The sequence below is a fragment of the Phytophthora parasitica genome, assembly GCF_000247585.1.
Source record: "Phytophthora parasitica INRA-310 unplaced genomic scaffold supercont2.3, whole genome shotgun sequence".
NCBI classification, from domain to species: Eukaryota; Oomycota; class Peronosporomycetes; order Peronosporales; family Peronosporaceae; genus Phytophthora; species Phytophthora nicotianae.
The window spans coordinates 2058194-2080045 of record NW_008648989.1 but is presented as its reverse complement, the minus strand read 5'-3'; the positions used below and the strand labels follow the sequence as shown (position 1 = coordinate 2080045).

General features: G+C 50.7%; 10 protein-coding genes across 10 annotated transcripts; 1 reads left to right on the top strand and 9 right to left on the bottom strand.

Moving 5' to 3' along the window:
• Positions 1 to 1073: 1073 nt before the first annotated feature.
• Positions 1074 to 2966, bottom strand: PPTG_21117 (hypothetical protein; the record flags this gene model as incomplete). The annotated part of the gene is made up of 4 exons (XM_008895570.1): positions 1074 to 1153; positions 1847 to 1886; positions 2368 to 2445; positions 2949 to 2966. The coding sequence occupies 4 exons, from the start codon at positions 2964 to 2966 to the stop codon at positions 1074 to 1076; spliced, it is 216 nt and encodes a 71-aa protein (XP_008893818.1).
• A 2238-nt stretch (positions 2967 to 5204) lies between these two features.
• On the bottom strand, positions 5205 to 6154 carry PPTG_01840 (hypothetical protein). The gene has a single exon (XM_008895235.1). The coding sequence runs from the start codon at positions 6097 to 6099 to the stop codon at positions 5233 to 5235; it is 867 nt and encodes a 288-aa protein (XP_008893483.1). The 5' UTR covers positions 6100 to 6154; the 3' UTR covers positions 5205 to 5232.
• Positions 6155 to 6186: 32 nt separating this feature from the next.
• PPTG_01839 (hypothetical protein) lies at positions 6187 to 8032 on the top strand. The gene has a single exon (XM_008895234.1). It carries the CDS (start codon positions 6251 to 6253, stop codon positions 7970 to 7972), a length of 1722 nt encoding a protein of 573 aa, XP_008893482.1. The 5' UTR covers positions 6187 to 6250; the 3' UTR covers positions 7973 to 8032.
• PPTG_01838 (phosphoribosylaminoimidazole carboxylase, ATPase subunit) lies at positions 7891 to 9884 on the bottom strand. Its single transcript, XM_008895233.1, has one exon. It carries the CDS (start codon positions 9820 to 9822, stop codon positions 8035 to 8037), a length of 1788 nt encoding a protein of 595 aa, XP_008893481.1. The 5' UTR covers positions 9823 to 9884; the 3' UTR covers positions 7891 to 8034.
• A 999-nt stretch (positions 9885 to 10883) lies between these two features.
• On the bottom strand, positions 10884 to 11471 carry PPTG_01837 (hypothetical protein; the record flags this gene model as incomplete). The annotated part of the gene is made up of 1 exon (XM_008895232.1): positions 10884 to 11471. The coding sequence occupies one exon, from the start codon at positions 11469 to 11471 to the stop codon at positions 10884 to 10886; it is 588 nt and encodes a 195-aa protein (XP_008893480.1).
• A 38-nt stretch (positions 11472 to 11509) lies between these two features.
• PPTG_01836 (hypothetical protein) lies at positions 11510 to 12514 on the bottom strand (the record flags this gene model as incomplete). The annotated part of the gene is made up of 1 exon (XM_008895231.1): positions 11510 to 12514. The coding sequence occupies one exon, from the start codon at positions 12512 to 12514 to the stop codon at positions 11510 to 11512; it is 1005 nt and encodes a 334-aa protein (XP_008893479.1).
• Positions 12515 to 16498: 3984 nt separating this feature from the next.
• Positions 16499 to 17079, bottom strand: PPTG_21116 (hypothetical protein; the record flags this gene model as incomplete). The annotated part of the gene is made up of 2 exons (XM_008895569.1): positions 16499 to 16651; positions 16927 to 17079. 2 exons carry the CDS (start codon positions 17077 to 17079, stop codon positions 16499 to 16501), a joined length of 306 nt encoding a protein of 101 aa, XP_008893817.1.
• Positions 17080 to 17404: 325 nt separating this feature from the next.
• On the bottom strand, positions 17405 to 17785 carry PPTG_01835 (hypothetical protein; the record flags this gene model as incomplete). The annotated part of the gene is made up of 1 exon (XM_008895230.1): positions 17405 to 17785. The coding sequence occupies one exon, from the start codon at positions 17783 to 17785 to the stop codon at positions 17405 to 17407; it is 381 nt and encodes a 126-aa protein (XP_008893478.1).
• A 514-nt stretch (positions 17786 to 18299) lies between these two features.
• On the bottom strand, positions 18300 to 18950 carry PPTG_01834 (hypothetical protein; the record flags this gene model as incomplete). The annotated part of the gene is made up of 1 exon (XM_008895229.1): positions 18300 to 18950. The coding sequence occupies one exon, from the start codon at positions 18948 to 18950 to the stop codon at positions 18300 to 18302; it is 651 nt and encodes a 216-aa protein (XP_008893477.1).
• Positions 18951 to 20421: 1471 nt separating this feature from the next.
• On the bottom strand, positions 20422 to 21320 carry PPTG_01833 (hypothetical protein). The gene has a single exon (XM_008895228.1). The coding sequence runs from the start codon at positions 21203 to 21205 to the stop codon at positions 20579 to 20581; it is 627 nt and encodes a 208-aa protein (XP_008893476.1). The 5' UTR covers positions 21206 to 21320; the 3' UTR covers positions 20422 to 20578.
• Between the last annotated feature and the right edge of the window lie 532 nt (positions 21321 to 21852).

Here is a 21852-nt window from a genome sequence, read left to right as displayed (position 1 = left end):
GATCGCATCCTTCAGGTAACCCACCGACTCATTCGCATCGATATTCACAAAGAACAAGCTTTCCTCCAGACCAACAAACACGCAGACTAGCTTCACCATCTTCTATGACTGAAATTATACGTAGAGTAAAATATTTACTGGACGTGATGTGGTGTCTAAAATAGAAATATCTTAATTGTTTGGCAGAGGTGAAGTTTCTCCATCATATGTCGAAATGTCTCACTCACCTCAAGTGGTCATTCTAAATATCAAACTGCAAATGGTATTATACCGGTCGTTGATATATCGACTGAGAATACCAGACAATTTCTTGATCTCCCGTGCGCTGGGATTTCCAAGAAAGCACTATTTCTCCCTTAAATCAATATAGTTCAACATCACACGCACATCAAAAGAGATTTTGAATTTCTTGCTTTCATCTTTTTTTAAAACTTGGAATGTTCGCTGTGTTTCCACAAACAACGGGACTAACAGGGCCATTCATTACAACCCTGGTGTGTCACGAGTATCATGCAAGACGCTCGACAATGAGATGTCCAAGTTTCGGTTAGAATCCCGGACACATCGATAAACTCTTGGGGTTGCTCAGTGATCTGAAGACACGTTGAAAAAGTCAACGATAACCCAAACATACGCCTTCGGCATACAGCACTAGGCTACGAAGTCGACAACTGCGAATGTTCGAGAGTTTTTTCACTTCAATTTCAATACTTGTACGTATATAATCTGTCTCAAAAGGCTTATTCTCCATTAATAAATAACAATGGAAACTATAAGAGGTATACAAGAAAGCCAGAAGGTGGAGTTATGTACTTCTTCAAATTCTTTTATTATAATTATTACATGTAGTAGAAAATAATATCCTACTGGTTTGGTTAATGGGATAAACTGCCACGTGTTGATCCACTGGGAGTCCCAGTGGGGCGGATAATCTACGGAGCATCAAATTATAGAAAATTCGTCTATGTAGAGACAAATTTGCCGAATACGACGCTGCTTGCAAAAAAACAATCAAGGATAATTTATGCGCAAAGCATTACGGATTTGTTACTACGTCGCACATTTAGATTAGATCAGAACTGCGTGCGCATGTTGGGCTCACTGCTACTGCTGATTGTGGTGGGGGTGATGGCCCAGACTGAAGACGTGATATCTACTAATAATGGTTCATTATAGCAGCTGAGCTGGGAGCGCTAAAAATAAAGCGGAGATTGCGCTTGTTCCATAGGATCCGATTGCCAGTTCTAATTCGAGTCAAAGATTTTTTGCCGCGGTAAAGGCAATTCTCGCTGCTAAAAATTACAAAACAGCAAGAAACGCTTTTAACTCTGTAATGTGTACGATATATATCAGATATGAAGATTGCAACTTTATTCACCTGGTTTACAATGAGCTTGTGGCGTACAAAGATTAGGGACAGGACAAAAAAAAACGCAGAGAGTGACGTTGTTTGCTTTGCAGCGGAGATCTCCGAGATATACTCGCTGCTTCCCCTCCTCGACAAGAATATCCCTCGGAAGTTAAGCAGAGACTGCAATCCATCGGTGTACGTTACAGCATGACTACAGCGTCACTAAGAAAAAGTAATCGAACGATACCACAAGGAACGATTCTTGTATCGATCATTCGCAATTCTGATGAGTAGGGCAAGCCTACGAGCAGTCGCCGTCTTGGTGATCCAGAATGCGTACGAACGGAGCGGCCTTCAATTCTGTCTGGATGCCGGATGCGTATCAAAATCGTGGCAGTAGAACAGACGTTCTTAGAATCGGCATATGCCGAATTGTGTCATATTAGCTTAATTCAGGCACATCCAGAATCTTTTTCCGGCACGGTATTTAGCTACCTTGGTTGTTTAGATTGTTAAGTTCGTCGAACTGCTTCGCCTGTAATATTCCTTCTAATGCCAGTGAAGTCATAGCGGTACAACGGTCGTTCCATTACCATTTTAATATGGAGTAGTGAGACTCTACCGATGCCGTGTTAGCAAATATTGTTGCTAAACCACAGCAAAACTTACGGAGATGCTTAAACGTTTTTGGGTTTGCAACCTCCTCAAGTGCGTCCCAGCCGTCATTAAATTTTGTTTTGAAGTCCTGCTTGTCCAACACTTTTGCATAGATTCTGGTAAAAGTCACATGAACCACAGATATGATTCCGTAGACAACACCAGTGCGACTGCCACTGGGGTGTCTTCGTCTTCCACATTGGAAAAGATTCTCCCTAGCAGATCGTTCCCATAGACTCACGAATCTCAAAGTTTAGTACAGAAAACTCTCCTTCGTAGTGGAATGGTAACGGGTTCCTGTGTGAAGTTTGACCGGAGAAATGACAGCGAACTGCGCCATTGGCGTCTCTCATCATTACCTTTAGACCATATTGGAGCGCGTGGGCATGCTGGAAGGAGTCATAATCCCACATTTTGTTTAGCGGGTCAGAGAAACTCTATTTATGTTAGGTTAGCTATGAGATTAATGAAGTACACGAAGTTTTAGTTACGGACCCGTAGATGAGCCTATGCATTGGTATATGGAGACACGCATATTTTTTTTTCTGAAGCTTAACGCTTTCGTTAGCTTCTTCAGCGAGACCTGCGATCTGCACATTTTTTTTACTAGTATTTCGCACTCGTACGAACTGGTCTAACGTTAACGTTAGGGGGATTTCTGTTTTCTCTGGTGTGCTCGTATTTGTACTTGGTTTTACTATTGCAAATGTTAGGTGTACTTTTAGGCCTTGACCTCCAAGCAAAATCCATCAATTCATGCCCAAAATCGGACTGCTTAAAGTGTAGCTGCAGCAGTTGTACACATGTTTAGAGCAGATTTGTGTGAGTAGCTTATTTTTTCCGAAGACTTCGCCTTACACTCGCGATGCGCCTGTGCTAATTGGTGTTTATGTCGCGAAGATATCACCTCAGTCCGTCCATGTCGATCCCCTTACCGCACCAGTTGTTTCACGTACATCGACCTGAAAACTTAAGCTGATGCGGTTGTTTACAGCATATTTGCAATCTGCACTACCTCCGCTTTATTTTTGGTGGTTTTACAGGTGGGAGGTCAATATTCATGAAGTTATCGATAAAACAGTATTTTGTGTGTGCATTCATCTCGCCAGTACAATAGTAGTACACACTACCGCGCAGCGGGGTGTTAAGAACGGCACTACTCAGCATAGGTTAGTTTATCGGTGTTTTCCTATATGCACATTGGCTTCGCTTTATCGTGTTGTAAGATTTCACTACACTCGTCATCTGCCGTACGCATTACACGGGGCTGGACAGTCGTCATCACCCTACTCGTTGTACACGAGTAGACTGTTCCCGTCATCTCGCTCAACACTGGTCTAGATTGTAGTCGGCATCGTACTCGGTGTTCGGGACCGGATTGGTAAACACACTCGTGGCACGGCACCAAATCGTTGTCGTCGGGGTACTTGCAATACGCTAATTGATTGGAATTTCTCATCGTCTAATCGGATGAAGAACGATCGTGTGTTCTAGATATCAGTCGTTGGCGCAGGTAACCTCAGTACTAAATCCAAAATGGTCGTCGTACTCGTCGAATGTGATCATCACCATACTCCTTGAACGACACTGGATCAGTCGTTTAGCGTGCTTGCTGCACGGGACCAGTTTGTAGTTGGTACTGTAGGCGTCTCCATACCCACCGGGTTTTGGTTTTTACTGTGGTTATTGTACGGAATCCGACTGTAGGCGTCACTGTGTTTGGTGTGCAGTAGAAATACGTTTCGTGGATATGCATTAATATTATACCGTGGGGGATACATAGTATCCTGTAGGGCATCACAGACATTATATCGTTGAACAATGTCGACTGAGTTACAGGTAGCATTAGGAGACCTTCAAAAAAAAAAAACCTTCAGCTTGGGTGATCTTCAAAAATAACGATGTTTAGCGTAAGGGGCTGAGGGACCCGATGCAGCAATGTACGGATACCGGTTGCATTTGTCTAGCTTGGTGAGCCTTGTGTGAATCACTCACTGGGCAGAAGAATAACTGGCCGGAATGGTAAGCCCACAGCACAGAACGCGTGTCAAGAAGCCACAGACTGCTAAAAAAAAAATCGTCGCCATTCCAGTATGAAAGAAGCGATCAGCTTCGCTGTGCTGATCGCTGCGCTCATAACCTTGCCGCAGCTTCTCTTCAATACAGCTTCACTGACTCAGGTCGTTGTCGCCCGGTGAGGATACATTTCATAGTAGCAAGGCATTATCGAAGTGGACAACCATGGAAAAATGTCTATTTCATCGAATTCGCTGGTGTTTTCTTTTACAAATTTTGTATTTTAAGACTTCGCTTCGTGGGCCCTCTCGGTATGGGCGCGAGAGATCAAGTAAAAACTAGAGAGGGTATGCCAATGTGATGTTGCTAAAACCGCGAGACCGATTGCCCTACCACTATTTTCGCTCATACACGAAATAATGATGGCCGAAGAGCATCTTCGTTTGCGGCAAGGATTTCGGTGGGTGGAAGATGGGCGTATGGTCACACCTCGAGCGGAAGCGAAGTTTCAAGTTGAACTAAGCCAAATATCACTATACAAGCTAGCGTTAAGGCCCAACGCAATTGTCTACACGTCACAACTACGATGTCCCGACAAACCTCGGGAAGTGAAACCTGTCCGTCATCATGATCCTGTTTTAAAAGTAAACCGATTGAAAATACTTTTTCAAATCGAGTTCCCGATTGGAGTTTTTCCTTTAATCTTTTTCTTAGTAAGAACTCACCTAAGAACTTCTTACTACGTAATACAAAGTATATCCGCACGTTCCACAAATTCATAAAGACTACAAATGTATGACTTTATGCGCGTCTGAAATGTTTTTGTTTGGCTGCTCCGGTGACAATCAATCTATTTTGTTTTGCTACAGTACCATGCTTCCGAGTTGTAGGATGTAGCAGCTGCGAAGCAGGCGCAGGAGATGCACCAAAAGTGAATTTGTTTTGTTAAATTTCAGGGCGAAGCGCGACTTTGTGGCCAAAGCAAGTAGGTCTGCACTTGTTACAGCAAAACAGAAAGATAGGAATGGTGAATTATCAGATACCTTAGTTCTTAACTTCGCGAAATTTTGAATGTCGGACTTTGCAGTAGTTAATTTGGCTGTATCAGAGAGTTGACCATCTTAAAATAAATAGGTTATGTTTACAGGCCGCAAAGAAAAAATACCAAAGAAGAATCAACTCGTAGTAATGCAACCTTGTTCATTCATCTATTTACCTTGCGCTTCTAACAGTTCGTACGTGGCCATGATACTGTCGGGTGTGATCATCCGGAACTGTTCATTAAGCTTCAGTAGTGCCTGCGAGACACGTGCGATCTTCCGACGGTCCTCCACGCTCATGGGTGTGGCCGCGTGTAGCTGTCTCTTGGCCGTGAGCACTTCGACTCGTGTCTCCATGTTGCTGGTCGTGTCATCACCTCCGAGCTCGGCCATGCTCCTGGACACCCAAATATATCCGTTGGTGCCGAGAATCACGTCGATGCCGATGCCTGGGAGAGTGGCCATGTGCTGCTTCATCCTCTTTACTAGCGGGGCCGCCACGGCCACGAACTGGCCGTTCTCCAGCTTGCCGTAGCGCAGACTGCGCGTGTGCAGACTGAGTGAGCCGTCGTAGCGGACCTCCTGGATCTCGGCCGAGATGAGGTCGTTCTCTACGAAGAAGGCTCGCATTTGCAGTTGATCGGCGTACGTGCGCCGGCGCTGGGCGCCGCCTGGTAACGTCACGGAGCTGAGCATGAGGCTGGCGTCCTGCTGGCCGTTCACGTCCACCTTCCAGCGCTTGCTGGCCACTTCCGTCACACGGCCCACCACGATGTCGCCCACTTCACCAATGTACCGCGAGACGAGCGGCCGCACCGTGATAAGCTGGTTCACCTTCTCCACGACGCCGGCCACGCTGGCCACCAGCTCGTTGCGTCCGCTCAAGTATGTTCCGTGGCCACGCAGAAATGCTCCTGTATCCGTGCTGATCACCTGGCCAGGCGTCACCACCACCACCTGCGACTCATCTGCCAGCTCCATCGGCTCGTCCTCCGTCGTGGCCGACAAGCGCCGGACGCGAACCTCCATGACCATTGGCTTGCTACGCCTTGATGACTTTTACTGCGTAAAGTTGTGGAAGGGGTACACTATATGGTGTACTCTACACAACACAAAGTTGCGACTGACGTGTCTACAACTGCCAGTAGCTCCTTTATCGGTGTCCACACTCCGTAGGATCCTCTCGATGGCGCTGTTCCCACCGGAATTCCTGGCCGGCATCCTGCTGGCCTTCGTGCAGCTGCGGCTCCGCTCGCACTTCAGTCTGGCCACATGGCTAGTCAATGGCCTTACCTTCTTCCTGCCTCCAGAGGACGAGCTCATCGCGACGCTAAACGGCCAGCCGCTGACCAAGGGCGGCAAAAGCGGCAAGACGCCGGCCGGCCAGCCGCTCAGCGCGGCCGAGAAGATGGACAAGTTCTACGTGCGTGTGGCCAAGACGGAGCCTGGCGTGTTCAGCCAGACGCTGTTCTTCGAGCTGTACGAGATGCTGGTGGTGCTGGTCTCGTCGGCCTCCGTCGGCTGCTGGATCGGCAGCGTCGTGAGCTTCTCGACCCCGTGGTTCAGCCCCACGGCCGACGACGTCGATGACAAGGTGGACGTGGCCACGTACGGCCTGATGTCGGCCATGCTCGTGGCCCTGTGGTTCCCGTTGCAGCTCAACTTCGCCCAAGGCTGGGCTGGCTACGAGGCTCGACTGGGCCTGGCCGTCGGGTTCATCGGCCTCATTGTGTCGGGCTTCATCATCCTCTCGCCCAAGGGAATGTTCGACTTTGACCTGGAGCTGGCGGCCCAGTTGGCTGGCCAGCGTATGGAGATTGTACTCCGCGCTTTGGGCTTCGTGGATGCAGACTTCGTCAACATTGCGCCGCTGGCCGAGATGGCCCGCGTCTCTCTCTTCTTCACCTTTGCTCTACTCGCCGGCATCTTCACATGCACAACATTCCTACCATCATTCCGGTTCGCCCGCATGTACTCGGAGATGATCAAGGACAAGCAAACGTCGGCCGTGATGAAGCTGTTCCTGCACCTCAACATGTTGTTCCCTGTGCTCATCTGCGCGCTGTGGGTGCCGCGTCTGTCCAGTAACGTATTAGTCCCGTCAGAGCTGGTCAAGTGCTCTCCACGTGCATTGGCCCGTGATTGTCTACAGAGCGAAGTGCTCGGCCTTGCCCACACGTCGGACGTCTGGAAATGGTACAGTCTCACCGAGTCACAGTTCCACACACTTCGCGTCTACGTCGTGTTCGTGGCCTGCTTGGTACGCTTGGTCTGCTTCCGTACGCACCTCCAGTACTTCCTCTTAGAGCCTCGTGAAGTCATGTCCTCACTTGTCAGCCGTCCGGGCTACGTGGACGGTGCGTTGCTGCAGAACAAGGTGCGTCTGCAGTTCAACTACGTGCCGATCATCGCGCTGCAGTATCTAGCGCCGGTGTGTGCGCTGTTGGCAGCCACGCAGCTGTTGATGAAGCAGACGGCGACGTCTCTCGGTATCTTTAAGGCCATCACGTGGATGCTACAGCGCGTGAATGTGTCGATCCCCGCTAGCCTCACGTCAGAGGGATTGGACGCGGCCTCGTTGAACGTTCTACCGGACCCCAGTGCGCCGCCCAACCTCGGCGGATTCCGACTGGGCGACGAGCTGAGCAAGGAGAACGTGGCGCCGTTCTTACGCGGTATGGGCCAGTTCCCTGTGCTCACGGCCGAGTTCTACGACGCGGCCCTGGGCTTCCTGATCTGGTTCTTGAGCTTCACCATGTTCGCTGTGAGCTTGGCCGGTCTCATCTACTGGCGCAACGTCGCGGCCCACGGCGCGGAGGTTGAACAAACTCCTGTGCGGCAGAACAAACAGACCCCGAAGACGCTGAAGAACCAGCTTAAGAGTCTCAAACTCAAGAAGAACAAGTAGATAGAATGCAACAACTGCAGGCCTCAAGGAAATACAGAAACCCCTGCTTGTTCAAGTTGACTCTAGTGCTTCTTCATGTTCTGCAGGTATTCCTTCCAGCCGCTGGCGGCCATCTTCTCGATCTTGTCGTCCACCTCGCGCTTCTGCGTGTCCAGGAACGTCGCCATGGCGTCGATAAGTGACGAGTCCCCGGCGCCGAGGATGCGCACGGCCAGCAGACCGGCGTTCGTCGAGTTGCCGATGGCCACGGTGGCCACGGGCACACCGCGCGGCATCTGCACGATGCTGAGCAGCGAGTCCTCGCCGTTAAGTGTCGACGTCTTGACAGGGACACCAACAACCGGCAGCGGCGTCAATGCAGCGATCATGCCGGGCAGGTGGGCAGCGCCACCGGCACCGGCGATGATGACCTTGAGGCCACGGCCGGCCGCATTCTGCGCGTACTCGTACATACGTGCGGGCGTGCGGTGGGCCGACACGATGGTAAGCTCGTAAGGCACGCCGAACTTCTCCAGCATGTCGGCCGCGGCGGCCATGCTGGGCAAGTCCGAGTCCGAGCCCATAACAATGCCAACAAGCGGTTTGCGCTCCTGTTTCAGCAGGCCAGAGTTCTTGGCCGCTTCCGGGGAGAGGGCCGTCGCACGCTTGGACAGCTCCTCAAGGCTGGGTGCCGTGATAGTCACGTGGCCGAGCTTGCGGCCCGGACGCACACCGGCCTTACCGTAGAAGTGAGCAGCAGCACCAGGGATGTTCAGGCTGTTGCGGAGCAGCGAGAAGCTCACGTCCTCGGACGACGTAGCGTCGCCCAGCACGTTCACCATGAGCGCGGCCGGCACGCGCAGCGCACAGCTGCCCAGCGGCAGGCCGGTGATGGCCCGCAGGTGCTGCTCGAACTGGTCGGTCTCGCAGGCCTCGATCGTGTAGTGGCCCGAGTTGTGCGGGCGCGGGGCAATCTCGTTCAGCAGCACTTCCCCAGTGGCAGTCAGGAACAGCTCCACGCCGTAGATGCCGCGGCCATCCAGCTGGGCCACAGCAGCCTCAGCCATCTCGCCGGCCCGCTTGGCCACGTCCACAGGGATCTGGGCCGGGGCCAGCACGGTGTCGCAAATACTGTCACGCTGAGTAGTCTCCACGACGGGGTAGGCGCGGACGTCGCCCTCAGCGCCCTTGACGACCATCACGGCCAGCTCCTTGACGAACGGCACCCATTTCTCAGCGTACAGCTTGGCCTCTTCCTCGGCCAGCTCCTTCAAATCAACGCCAGCGCCCTCCTTTGCCAGCAGTTTGGCCCCGAGCTTCTCGAAGGCGTCCACAAGGTCCTTCTCGCTCTTGACCACGGCGTTGCCCTTGCCGTCGTACGCGAAGCGACGAGACTTGAGCATGTACGGGTAGCCGAACCTTTCGCCCACCTGGCGAGCGGCCTGGAGCGACGTGACGATCTCGTACGGGGCCACGTCGACGCCCTGCACCTGCGTGAAGAACTGTTTCTGTTGGTACTTGTCCTGGATGAGTGCGATGGTGGCCGGCGCCGGGTGTACGCCCTGCACGTTGGCCTCCTTCTTGTCCTGCAATTGCTGCAGGAAGGCCGCGTTCACGTGCTCAATCTCCACCGTCAGCACGTCGCATTGCTCGGCCAGCTTGGCAATATCCTCCTCCTTGGTGAAGCTACCGGCCACAGCCTTGAGGCCCGTCTGGCCAGCCGGAGAGTCGGCTCCCAGCGGGTCCAGCACCAAAACCTGCAGGCCAAGGCGGTGAGCCGCGTTGGCCATCATGCGGCCAAGCTGGCCGCCGCCCAGCACGCCCACAACGGGCGGCACGGCTCCGCTAGCGTTGGTTGTCAGCACCGGCATGTTGATCTTGGAACTTCTTGGAGTTTGTGCGGCGTTGATTGGCCAACGGATGGCTAGAACAGATAGCTACCCTTGGTAAATAGTAATAGTAATGAAATTACTATTGTGGAAAAGTAATTGTTGTCGAATCAGATCCTGTGTGTTTCTAATAAGTATCAGATTTAAAATGAATGTCATAAATATTTTGAAAATGTACTGTACGCTGCTAGTAAGGTGAGTCCCACTTAAGTACTACCACTAGCTCAAAAATAAAACAATTATATATCTTGGCATAATACTATTAATAAAAAATGAAACAAATGTCATAATTTGTTTCATTTTATTCTGAATTTGAAGCCACTTGATGGCCGTGTTGAGGAAGTGGCGACTCAAGCCTGACTTCTTCATATTTTTTTGCTTGAATGCATCCGCTTCTCGCATCTGTGAGATGTCGTCGTTGCTTGGAGGAGCTTTTGCCGATGGCTTCGAAGGCTTCTTCGGCTTCTTCAGCTTGGCTGTGGTAACATCGACGGCATCTGTAGTTGTGAAGGCATGGGTGGCCACAGAAATCTCGCTGGTGGCGGCGGGTCCTGGGGTCTTTGCTTTAGGACATTGTATACGGAGGCGCTCGATTTAGTTGTCTCATCAACAATCGCAATCGCCCTCTTACCATCTTGATACATTTGTTGTATGGCGGCGGCTTCTCCGCCACCCAAGGTCCTTTTGCCATCTCAAACCGAGTAAGTGGTAGATTTTTTTGGGATCATATACGGAACGGATCAGGTCTTTGAACAGACCAACCCACTCCGGCTGTGATCAGGTTCCTGAACAGGGTATTACAGAGGTAAGCAAGAAGACAATGTTTCCTGTATCATTTTCACTGACCTACCCATGTAATGCTGCCATAGTGAAGGGTGCTGAGTTGCAATGGCTGATAGATGCCAGTGAGTGAGTCGCAGCAATCGAAGAAGGCGGTTAGTTTTAAAACAAAGTCTGGAGTTCTAGTTCGCTCAGCTTACATCTAGCTCCTACATGCAGGCCCTGCCATCGTGGTATACCAGCAAAGCGGGGGCTTCTAGGACCTAGAGAGACTGACAAGTACTCGTTTCGGTGCTTTCTGGAGACGCTTCGTCCGAGGAGCTATCGGATGCGACCTCAACAGCCAGCGGTTCGTCGTCGTCGGAGTCGTCAGCGATGTCCTCGGGGATCTCGACGGGTACAGGTAGCTCAATTTTCTCGCGTGTTGTTCGGCGCACACGCCCGCGCGGTACATCAGCAAGCCGGTGAACATACTCGGACGAGAGTGTCTTGATGACACCAACAAATGTTGCCATGCTTGGTCGAGGACTTGGAAAGCGACTGTTAAGCTCTCTGTTGAACCTTTCCAGCGGATTATTAGTGCGCGCAACAAGCTCATTGTCCAGTCCTGCAACATTCCACACTTCCACATCGTACTGCTCCATCCAGGTCCGACGGAAATATTCCCAGAAGCCACGCCATTTTGCCTTTGAGTACTGAATTCCAGCAACACTGCAGCGTTGTCTAATCTCGCGCTTTACCCACTTCGTGCACAGGTCAACCAGACCGTGCTCGATGACGGTTAGCATATCGAGGACCCCACTCGTCATCGCTATGCTGCACTCTTGTTCAGGGATGGCAAAACGCTTCATGGCGCGTCTGAGCGCCTGCTTCAGATGGAACAAGCAGCCTACCACAAGGGCATTAGGGAATTGTGTATTGACCGCGTTGAGTAGTCCAGTCTCAAGTCGCAGACAACTTCGGCAGGCTCCAGCTGCTGGTCAGTGCTTTGAACCACGAAGTGCAGCATGTCCCAGTACGAATCACCAGATCGAGAAGTACTTAGCACATAGTAGACAGGTACGAAAATCCCTGATGCTCGATCATGCACCATAAAGATAACGCATTGTTTGTATCCACGCGGCACGCAATGGAATGTGCCATCCACAAACAGTGTAGTCCCGTGGTAGCGCAGCAGATTAACCAGCGATGGATGCGCCCAGCCTAATAACCGTGTCGGCTTGTTAAGGTTTTCGTTGTTAATCGTCACGTAATGAAACTGAAAGAAGGAAACAGCCTCATCAAGAGCTAACGAGAGCGGTGGAATTTCAATCGCACCATGAACGTCTCCACTAAAGTGTTGGTGTCTCGCCCGATAAATGCGGCGTTGCACTTGCAACTCCGACAGCCCCCTTACCACGTTGCCGTTGGCAGCACCATAAAACTCATCACGTAGAGCCTCCCAAATCTGACGAGCAGGACGAGCAACTTGCTCAATTGCCAAAGCATCAGCTCGGCTCATCATTTCCATCGTAACGTCTTCAATTCTGCCAGGGGCAGGAACAGCATCACGACAGGTATGCGGTCGCACCGCAGAGAAGCCCATGGTAGCGATTGTGACCTCGAGCGTGCCACGGCAGCCACTGCGAAATCTGGAGCACCGATATGCAATCTTGCGCGAGGATGTCCATGCTCGAGTGTACTTAAAGCCACGGTAAAAGCAAGTAGTCCGCTCTTGACGTGCTTGGCCCCTGGGGTGGCGGTGTACGAAGCCGGGAGGGGCGCCGACCCGAGCTGTATCCTCGTGGGGTACCTCTGCCAGGCCCTCCATGTTGCACAATGAGCTAAGCCCTTCCATCGGTCTTCTCCAAAGTGCCAGCACAACGATCACCGTGCTGCCGTCATGACTTTTCATTTACCGATCTTGTATCTGATCATGGTGAAAGTCGAGTCTGTTCAAAAAGCTGATCCGTTCCGTATATGTTCCATTCTGCAGCTAACCGAGTAAGTGGAGGTGGGAGATTGCCGCGGGACGTGTTGCGATGGAGCTGGTACCGGCAAGTTGCCGTACCAGCTACGATGGGCAGGTGGTACCAGTAGTGGTACGCATCGACTAGTTCTACACCCGAGTGTCAAAACGGCTATATCTTCACACTGTTCTACAGCTACTAGATCATGCGATACTATGTCTGGTGCTACGTCACGTACTGGTACGTGGGTATCATCATGGCTTCGGCTATGTTATTGTTCACGACGACAAGGCCAAGCATTCCAATGAATAACAACCAGTGAAGTGGAGACGGAATATAGACTGTATTGGAGTTTTGCTATCTCGCCTACTGTTTGTAAGGAGCAAGCCGGTTTGGATAGCTGCGAGCTTCTCTTAATCACTCATTGACTCGCTAGCGCAACTACACTATCTACGGTAATTAGTCTGACTTGAGATTATTTTGTGTGGTGGTTTTTGTTTTCGTTTACATTAATTAGTCTGACTCAAACTATTTACTGGATAAAACTATTTATGAACTCAGAAATAATGTGCTCCAAAAAGGGAGAGCTCGCGGGGACTCGAACCGCCAGCATTCATCATGGGTAGACGCGGCACAAACGACTGAGCTAAAATCAACCAGCATTTAACTTTTTATTAATCTTTAGATTAATCACGTTAAGGTCTGCTTCACATTCACAGGCTCACCTTCGAAGTGCTCAATGATAACTTGAAGATGCGGGCTGAGTTGCTTAACATGCAAAGATCCATCGATTCCGAGCAACAAACCGCAACGTATCATTGCCTTACGTGCGTAAGATATACCATTCTTGTCCTTTTGGTGGTTGACGGCTTTGACCGCATCGGCAGCAAGTTGCAAGAAAAACTTTTTCCCTGGGTTTTGAAGCCTTCCCGAGCGCGCACCATCCTTCCTAATCTTATTTTGCCAACAACTCGCTTTGATCAATTCCATCTTCTTTTCGTTCCGCTTGACCTTCCATGCGTCCTTTATCTTACGAACGAGTTTGTTGGTTGGCAGAGATCTGTCGCGTTTGGTGGGAAATACTTGAGATCAGAATTGATAGCGTCAAGTTCAGCGCTATATCCATCCTCATCCAGATGGCCGTAGCAGTTGTCTAGAAAAAAAATGCTTTCGCCCGTACACGTCTCCACGCACCACTCGCCTCTCTTTCAGATACTCTCGACAGAGCTTCTGTGTCCTCCACCCCTTACTGCTTGACCGATAGCATACACCAGGAATGCTGTCAGGAACACCGCGAATAGGATAATTCCCCTCAGAGTTCATAAAAACATCATTGCGGGTGTACACGCGCGCTTGGGCCTCCGGATACAAGGGTGGCCATTGCCATTCCTTCACCTCCAGATACAACATCGGCATATTTGACAGTCTTGTCGCCAAAAAAGCCTAGCGTCTTGCCGTTGTCGAAGTCTATGACGAAGTGGGTTTCGCAATATTCTCAATTACATTTTCGTCGAGCGATCCGTCGGCAAAACCTCGCTGCAACTCACCAAAATGGAATACCACTTCTTTATCGATATACAAGATGTTTTGCCTCACTGAGTGCTTCCATGTTTGGGCCCTGATAACAATCCGATGCGCCTCCATGAACGATAGAACCCACCGTGGAGTGATCTTATCAATGATTAGGGCGCCTCTTGTTTCAACACTCCTGGCATTGTAGGTACTTGTGCTGTCTCTGAGGATCTGTTTTGCAAGTTGTAGCAGCAACGCCGGGTCAAATTTCACCCCGAGCTTTCGGAGTCTATCGAACTCGTCTAGAAGCAGCGGGTATAGCCACTCTACTCAGGAGCCCCTAGGTCTCCCTCGTCCACCACTGGCTTTGGTGCTGACACGCTGTCCTCCGCCACCCCGACGGGCGGAAATAGAGACCGAGCCATGCTCTGCCTTTTGAATGCGATACCGCTTATTCCATCAATCTAGTGCCTTGGCCAAGTTAGCTGCTCGGGTAGCCGAGTTAAAGATAGCAGGGAACTTATTCACAGATTTAGCAAACATGCCTTTGTTCCCGTTGCTCACCTCGTACTCTTTCATCCAGTGTACAGCTTTTCGGCAATGGGCGATACTACTCACGGGCCGTGTGTGGCGCGACAATTGGCGTGGCTGAGAATATAGGCTTCGTGTGGGGGTCAGGCTCAACGTCCGATTCACCGTCCGACAGCGTGATGGTATCTCTGTTATCTGCTTCACTTCGGGTAGTTTGGTCACTACGGTCACACACCGGACACACCACAGGTTATCCAAAGCCTTCTGTTCCTGTAGGGCGACCACAAAAGGCATGTGACAGAAGCACTGTGGACAGCGATGAATGGAACCAACAGGTTAGCCGCATCTTCCACATGGAACAGTTCTTGTTGGTTGGCATGGTTGAAATCAGGCTGGAAAACTGAATATGACGACGTAGCAAACAGAGAGGGAATGTTTTGGCACGCTACCATCCAGTCCTTCACCCCTACCACTGAAGCGGAGGTAACATCAGACCCACTTATATATGAATAATTGTGGCGTATAGATGTTTGCACCTGGTTGGCACTTCCAGAACCACTAACAGCAAAAACATTTGTTATTAAAGGAAAGTGTAATGGAGACTCGAACCCAGCTGTGTTAATTGGCGACTTCCACGCAGCTCAAGTAAGATTAATTGTGAACATGCATGCCCAGATTATTTATGAATGCTGGAATTTGAGTGAATAGTTAATTGTCTGACTTAGACTATTTTTGAGCTCAGACTATTTTCACTCATAGACTAATTACCGTAGGTTGTTTACCTTGCCAATTGAGCAAGCTGGGCCATTTCAGCGCGGATGGCCAATCTTCATCGTAATATTTTCAGCATGTCGGCATCGCAGGCTCCTCGCTGCCGAAAACGATTGCGTCCTTGCACCTCCGGAAGACATCGTAGAATCGGGTAGACTCTGGATCCAAGTGGACGAGCTCGACCTTCTCCGAGTGGACTATGCGATCCCGTGCTAGCGGTCTACCCGTAACGTCCAGCCAATATTTATTCTCGTCGATCTCCTCGAGCACCGCGGCGGCCTCAATCAAATTGTCACGGTCTACAGCTAGATGGTGGATTCACCTTCCGTGTGGACTGCATCCAGAAGGTCTGCTCACTACAGGGTCAACGGGATACATCCTACAAGCAAGGGCAAGAGGAGCAGACGTCGGCGTTCCACGTCTAGAGTGGGACTGGGATGAAGGGAATGAGGAGGTATCTCGCTGTGGACCGCTGCGTGGGAAAAAATTGTGGACAGGTAAGGAGCTTCTAGGTCGTGGGGGAGACCGTAGGGAAGAGGCTCAGTCGTGTTTTTCCTTCTTAAGAGAGAAGTACTCAGAATATATCAAGTTACATTTGGAATTATCGCTATAGTTCTCGCTCCTACGTCGGCCAGTTAGATACACGACCCCGACACTAAGGAGGAAGACCGCGACAAAATCTTGTGCGGGGACTGGGAGGAAAGCAACAGCTACCTACCGACGGACAATGCATTGGATGCGCTGATCCAACAGGCCCCACAAGTCCTCGTCGGTCAGGAGCTGGTCGCAGTGACCACCCGGGATATTTTCGCCCTACCTGAGATGGGCGTCCATGGTCTGCTGGTGACCGTCAGCATGATAGTCAATTTTAGACGAGCACAAGTTAACTAATGACGTGGCAAATGCTCGAGTTGAATAAGCTTGCTGCGTTTTTCCGGTAGACCGTCCATGAAGCATGGCAATCAGTTTGAACTCCATGGATTCCACAGGGAAGCCCGACGCGTTCAGCTCGGACTTGAGCACGCCAAATATTTTCTAGGCATGCTGACTATAAGCATGCAAGAGCAAAAAGAGTTAGCCGTAAAATTTAATACATCTTCGAATCACTTACGTTGTCACGCCGAGGCGGACCCCTTCCCACAAGCGAATCCGGTCTCGGGGATGTTTTGAATCCTCCCGAGTGTCGTGAAGCGCAAGTCACCAACGTGGTACGAACCCTCGATGATAGCCCCAAGATCAGCGCAGTCGATTACATACCATTTCGATCGCTATGAGAAACCTAAACATATATCCTACCTACCCATGTTGCTGCAATTGTCAAGCCCCTCAACCTTACTTACCATAATTGCACACAAATCACCCGCATTTTCGAGAGGACTCCAAGAAATCGATGCCCCAATAATTGTCATACATTTATTCTTCAAGCATTTATTGTGTTCAGAAAATATTGTATTTCTTGCTTCAATTTGAGTATTGCAATAAAAAAATACTTTTCTGATTAGGGAAAAAAAAACATCCGGTATATCTGCCTGTAGATGCTTACCTTGCCGAATACTCCCGGTTTTGAGTTCAAGATTTGGACTGTGACAGCATCGTGCTGCACTACTGCCGCCTTCGCCACGCTAGTACTCTCTCCCTTTGAATTGAACTGCACCTGTTTAAAATTATCAGCATTTTTTTTTTTGAGATTCTCCATTTTTTTTTTCACCTCATGAATGCTGATATTGAATAACGATTAATCAAACTTAAAACAGTACTATTTCTCCAAATGCTATATCGAAATCTCCTCGCCGTTCTAACCATCAGCGATCATTACGTCGACCTGCGTGGAGCCATTCTCGCGTTCACAGCTCACATGGCTTCAGCAGCCTCGGCGCGCTCCTCATCTTCCAAGGCGGCCTGCGTTGCCGCATCAACAACCTGCTCCGCCTCCTCGGCTTTCGCTTCTGCGTTGGCGACAGTTCCAGAACAGATTTCTTGTCATGCTGCTCAGCTTGTGTTATGGTACCAGTTTTCAGTGCCTAGTGGGCCGGGTGCGCACGGGTGGAGGTCGTCTTAGTATCTGCCGCCATCGTTACGGCAGGATTTTGACCGACTACGCGCAACGCTTGGGCCTCCATCATCATGCCCCGCGGCTCCCCGTTAATAGTTCGTCGCCGTTGTGCTTCCATCAACACGCCATGTCCGTGGACATTGGGGTCCAGCAAAAGCTCTCGCAAATGCCGCGTCACGTGCCCGACTTCGCCTTCAACACTCAAGTTCGAGGGGCTGCTCACAAGTGACAAAAGCCCCAACGTGATGACAATCACGATTCCTAGCGCCACTGCCATCGCCTTTGCTCGTTGGCGCGACCGGAACTGCGAGCCCCGCTGCCACGACTTGCGCTTGCCCTGCATTACCATCACAATGGATCCGGAAATGACCCAAAGCAGGCCTCGATCAACCTCAGCAAAGATATGGATACCCCTCGCTTCAATCGTAGGCGACCAGTCGCCGTCGAGTCAATGCAGCCGTCCAATACATCGCCCACCACTTGGAATGAAGAAGCGTGAAGTCGATAGTGCGTGATAAACTTCGCCGCTCAACTCGAGTCACGCCATCTTACAAGTGACTTAGTGGGATATCGCACGCACGTACTGCTGGCATCTTGGCGATCGCCACTCTCCACGCCATCCTGCCGGATTCCTGGTCTTGTTTACTGCAACAAACAATGATAAATATTCCTTAGGCGGTCAAGGAGATGGCAGCAGGGCAAATATGTTGTTAAAGCTCTCTTCTTCCTGGCATTATGTTACCTGCAGCTTGAGCTGCTTACGTTCCTAACTTGCACCTCTCAAAAACGGTAGAGGCCTCATACAGCGTCCTTCCTCTCCCGCTTCATATTTACACACTTCAGTCGCACACTTTCCCTGTACTTTACGATCGTCTGAAGCCGTCCTGTACGTATGTGCTGGACTCGTACGTGTTGGCACGCTCCAGATCGAGCTCCATGTCACCCAGAACGGGGTCGCTGGGCTGGCCAGCTCGTAGGGGCCCTACGTGTCCGAGCGGGTCTTTCTGTCTGGGCTTGATCCACGTGTTTCGCATCCAGGCGCCCCAGGCCACGCTGATCAAAAAGACTACGAAGGCCATGAAGCACAGCGCGGCGCCTGACGCCAGTAGCGCACAGTTGACGACGCCATCCAGCGCGTCGCAGTAGCGAACGTAGTCACAGGCGGCCAGCGCGCAGCCGGCGCTCATGAAAAGCATCGTGAAGATGGCGTCCACGCCGAAGCTCCACGGCGCCGGCACTTTGGCGCAGCGCAGCGTAAAGACCATTACCAAGAAGAACGCGTCGTACAGGCAGGCAGCGAAGGAAACGATCATGACGAAGTTAACGGCAGGACCTCCGTAGTAGACGGTCACCTCGTGCGCGTCGCCGCTGTCTGTGTGGAAGGTCATCTTTTTCGCCTTGAAGCTCGCGGCCACGAGGGCCAGCGCCACTAAGCACGTGACGAACTGCAGAGAGCGCAGCGTCAAGCAGATCATTCGGTCATGTTGCTGACCGCAGCGTAGGGTGCTCCTCATCTAATTCTCTGGAGGCGTGAAGAACGGAGGGACGCGATAATTCCTTCGCGAAATGTAAAATAATGCGTGGGGCTTCCGCGCTTTCGAACGGATTAGACCTAACCATTCGTAAAGACGAGTCAAAACTCTTTTAAAAATTATTTTTTAATTTAATTTAAAAGCAGAACTGTAGTGCACGCTGCTTTCGAGCTTAATGATTTTTTTTCTCGAGCTATCCTCAGTTTTGTTTTGCTAAAACCTGATGTACTTGCAAAGGTTTACCCGCGGTGCATTACTGTAGAAAGTTGGTAAAGAAGTGTTTTAATTCGTATTTTACTTGGAAAGCTTTTTAAAGTATGCGAAATACAGTTACTCACCCTTGTGGGAAGCATTTTAGTTTTGGTTTTACGAGATAATTTATTTTTATTTACTTTGAAGTTATGGAGACTGAAATTGCGGTAATGCTCGAAGTGATTCCTACACAGTCAAACATAACCAGATCAGCTGGAGTCTTTAGTTGACACGCTACTTGATATCGGGCAACTGGTAGTACATGTTAGTATCGCAAGTCTCATCGACGAAATGCAATCAGTATTTTTAATGGAAAAATGAAAACAGAGTTTCACGCATTAACTATTTTACCAATTAGAAGCATCCGACACAGCGGAAGCATGTGTGCTTGGTTGCTAACGCTACACTCGGTACGATATGTGGTTCTGTCGCAAATACATGTGTAATATACCAATATATATGGTAATGGTGGTCGCGAGTCTCACTATTGATGAGACTCGCAGCGTTCAAGACGACATGAAGCTTTCGTGATACCAAATGCATACTCGCCTCAAACGGCACTGTTGTGCGTTATAGCTGATTCAAACGTCATCGGATGCAAGTTGCGAAGCAATTGGCTGACATTATCCATCGATCACATCGGCACCATGGATTGTAAATCACAACCAAGTTGGCAGAGGAAAGGGCACAAGTAAATCATGTTCAGGCTGGACTATAGCGTCGTCGACGTTTTGCAGAGTTCAACGCTAGCTTTTGTGCCAGTCCATCCATCCTTTCTAGGCCTGTCGTGCCGCTGATTATGCCTGCCAGCAAAAACGTATCGACGACGCCTCCGCATTAGAAAGACACCGCAGACCAATCCACAGCGGAGACGTTGTCAAGCCGTTTTGGCGTCGGCAGAGGCATGATCATTGTCGTGCCAGAGAATACTCGTGCGTTGCTCGAAGCGAAAATCGTTTCGATGACCAGTATCAAAAAAATCCGGATAATATCCGACCCCGCTTCAGTTTTTGCCCTGTCACGTGGATACGCCCAAATTCAAGCTCTCCGAGATCTGCCCCAAGACAAGAGAGAGTTTGGAAACGGGTGGAGGCAATGAGCTTCACGCTGAGCAAGGCGATTGGATCCAGCAGCGTTAGCATCACTAAGCTCCAGCTTTCACTTCACGCTGGACGAGGAAACTTGTCGCCCCATCATATTTGCGGCTGTTGTACCCACCAAGCCAATTGTGGTGGATGACGGGCGACGACAAACGAAATTGCAAAATGCTGCCAAGCTTTTCGAGTTAATAATAGTGGGTGGGGTCTATCCTATTGTACAGCTCTTTACACTAAGAGAAGGCTGTGTGTATGTGAGGCCTATGCCATGGCGGCCTGCGAGCCGCTAGCAATCTCCTCCTCGCGTACTGTCTTGCTGCCGGAAAGGATTTCGTACTCGCACTTGGAGCCGTCGATGAAATTGGTCTCGTCGAACTTTAGGTACAAATTGGTGGCCACTGGCCGCAGCCCCGAGTAGGCGGCCGAGACGCCGCGGATCAGACCGTTTTCCAGCTGGTCGGCGGACTTGGGGGCGATGCGCAGGTCGAAGCACTGCTCCTTGGAGCCAAGATACCACTTGGACATCTCGCCACACACGCTCACGACGCAGTTCGGGTTCGAACGCACGTCGAAGTTCACGACGGCCGACTCCATCTCGTCCGCGGGGCTCAAGCGACGGTCATTGAACATCACTACTGTCTCACCGCCCACGATTTTCTCCGAGATGGGGCGTAGTTTACGGGCCTCGCCCACCTTGCCGTTCTCCCAAGTGGCGGCCAGCACACGCACAGGCGCGGGAGTGGGCTCGTTGCTGACGATCTTGTTCAGTAGGCCACGTAGGTGTGTGCGGGGCTCGGCGTCCATGGCTGTGTTGGGTGTGTCCTTGGCGACGGCTGTGGTGGACACGGCCAGGACGGCCAGAAGCACGAGCTGGCGCAGGAACTGCATGGTGACTGTCTCTGTGTGTAAATAAGTCTGAGCTGCTCCTCGCTAAGCTTGCAAGCGCGGTGGTGGCTGGCGGAGACGTCTTCTTCCTCGGTCCTTGGCGGTGCCTGGCTAAAAACAGAAGTGAGAAGGAGGCACAGCCATTTTAGACACAAGGGCTGGGGGAAGACCTTCTATTTGGGACCCTATGCCCGCCTGAAAACTCACCCAATCGGGAGGGCCACGAAAAACGGGGCACATTCTATAAATACATACCGCACATAGACGACCAGTGGCTACATTTGGCACAGCGCGAATAATCAGGTGAGTCAGGTTGTAAGATAATATATCCTGTTGAATTCGATAGGTCGACTGTGATCGTCTGTACAGGGTTTCGCAATAGCCGTCATCGATTTGGTCGATTGCGGGATTGCAGTCGCCATAATCAAACCTCTCTATTGGGACCGCCCCCACATGGGCGTGCGTAGTAATGGAACACTCGCCCAAGCTGGCCAGCACCAATGGATTATGGGGACCCTCACTGCACTGCAGCCTGCAGTGGATTGCCGCCGCGTAATGGACGCAGCTGGGTAGAGCAGCCATTTCGGGGCTCCGAGATCTTTTCTTTTGCTAGCCGCCATGTACCCATCAACTAAGAAGCGCGGGACACC

Bases quoted from the DNA above. Each gene is read 5' to 3' on its own strand.
- PPTG_01840 (XM_008895235.1), bottom strand. From the start codon at position 6,099: ATGGTCATGGAGGTTCGCGTCCGGCGCTTGTCGGCCACGACGGAGGAC.
- PPTG_01839 (XM_008895234.1), top strand. From the start codon at position 6,251: ATGGCGCTGTTCCCACCGGAATTCCTGGCCGGCATCCTGCTGGCCTTC.
- PPTG_01838 (XM_008895233.1), bottom strand. From the start codon at position 9,822: ATGCCGGTGCTGACAACCAACGCTAGCGGAGCCGTGCCGCCCGTTGTG.
- PPTG_01833 (XM_008895228.1), bottom strand. From the start codon at position 21,205: ATGCAGTTCCTGCGCCAGCTCGTGCTTCTGGCCGTCCTGGCCGTGTCC.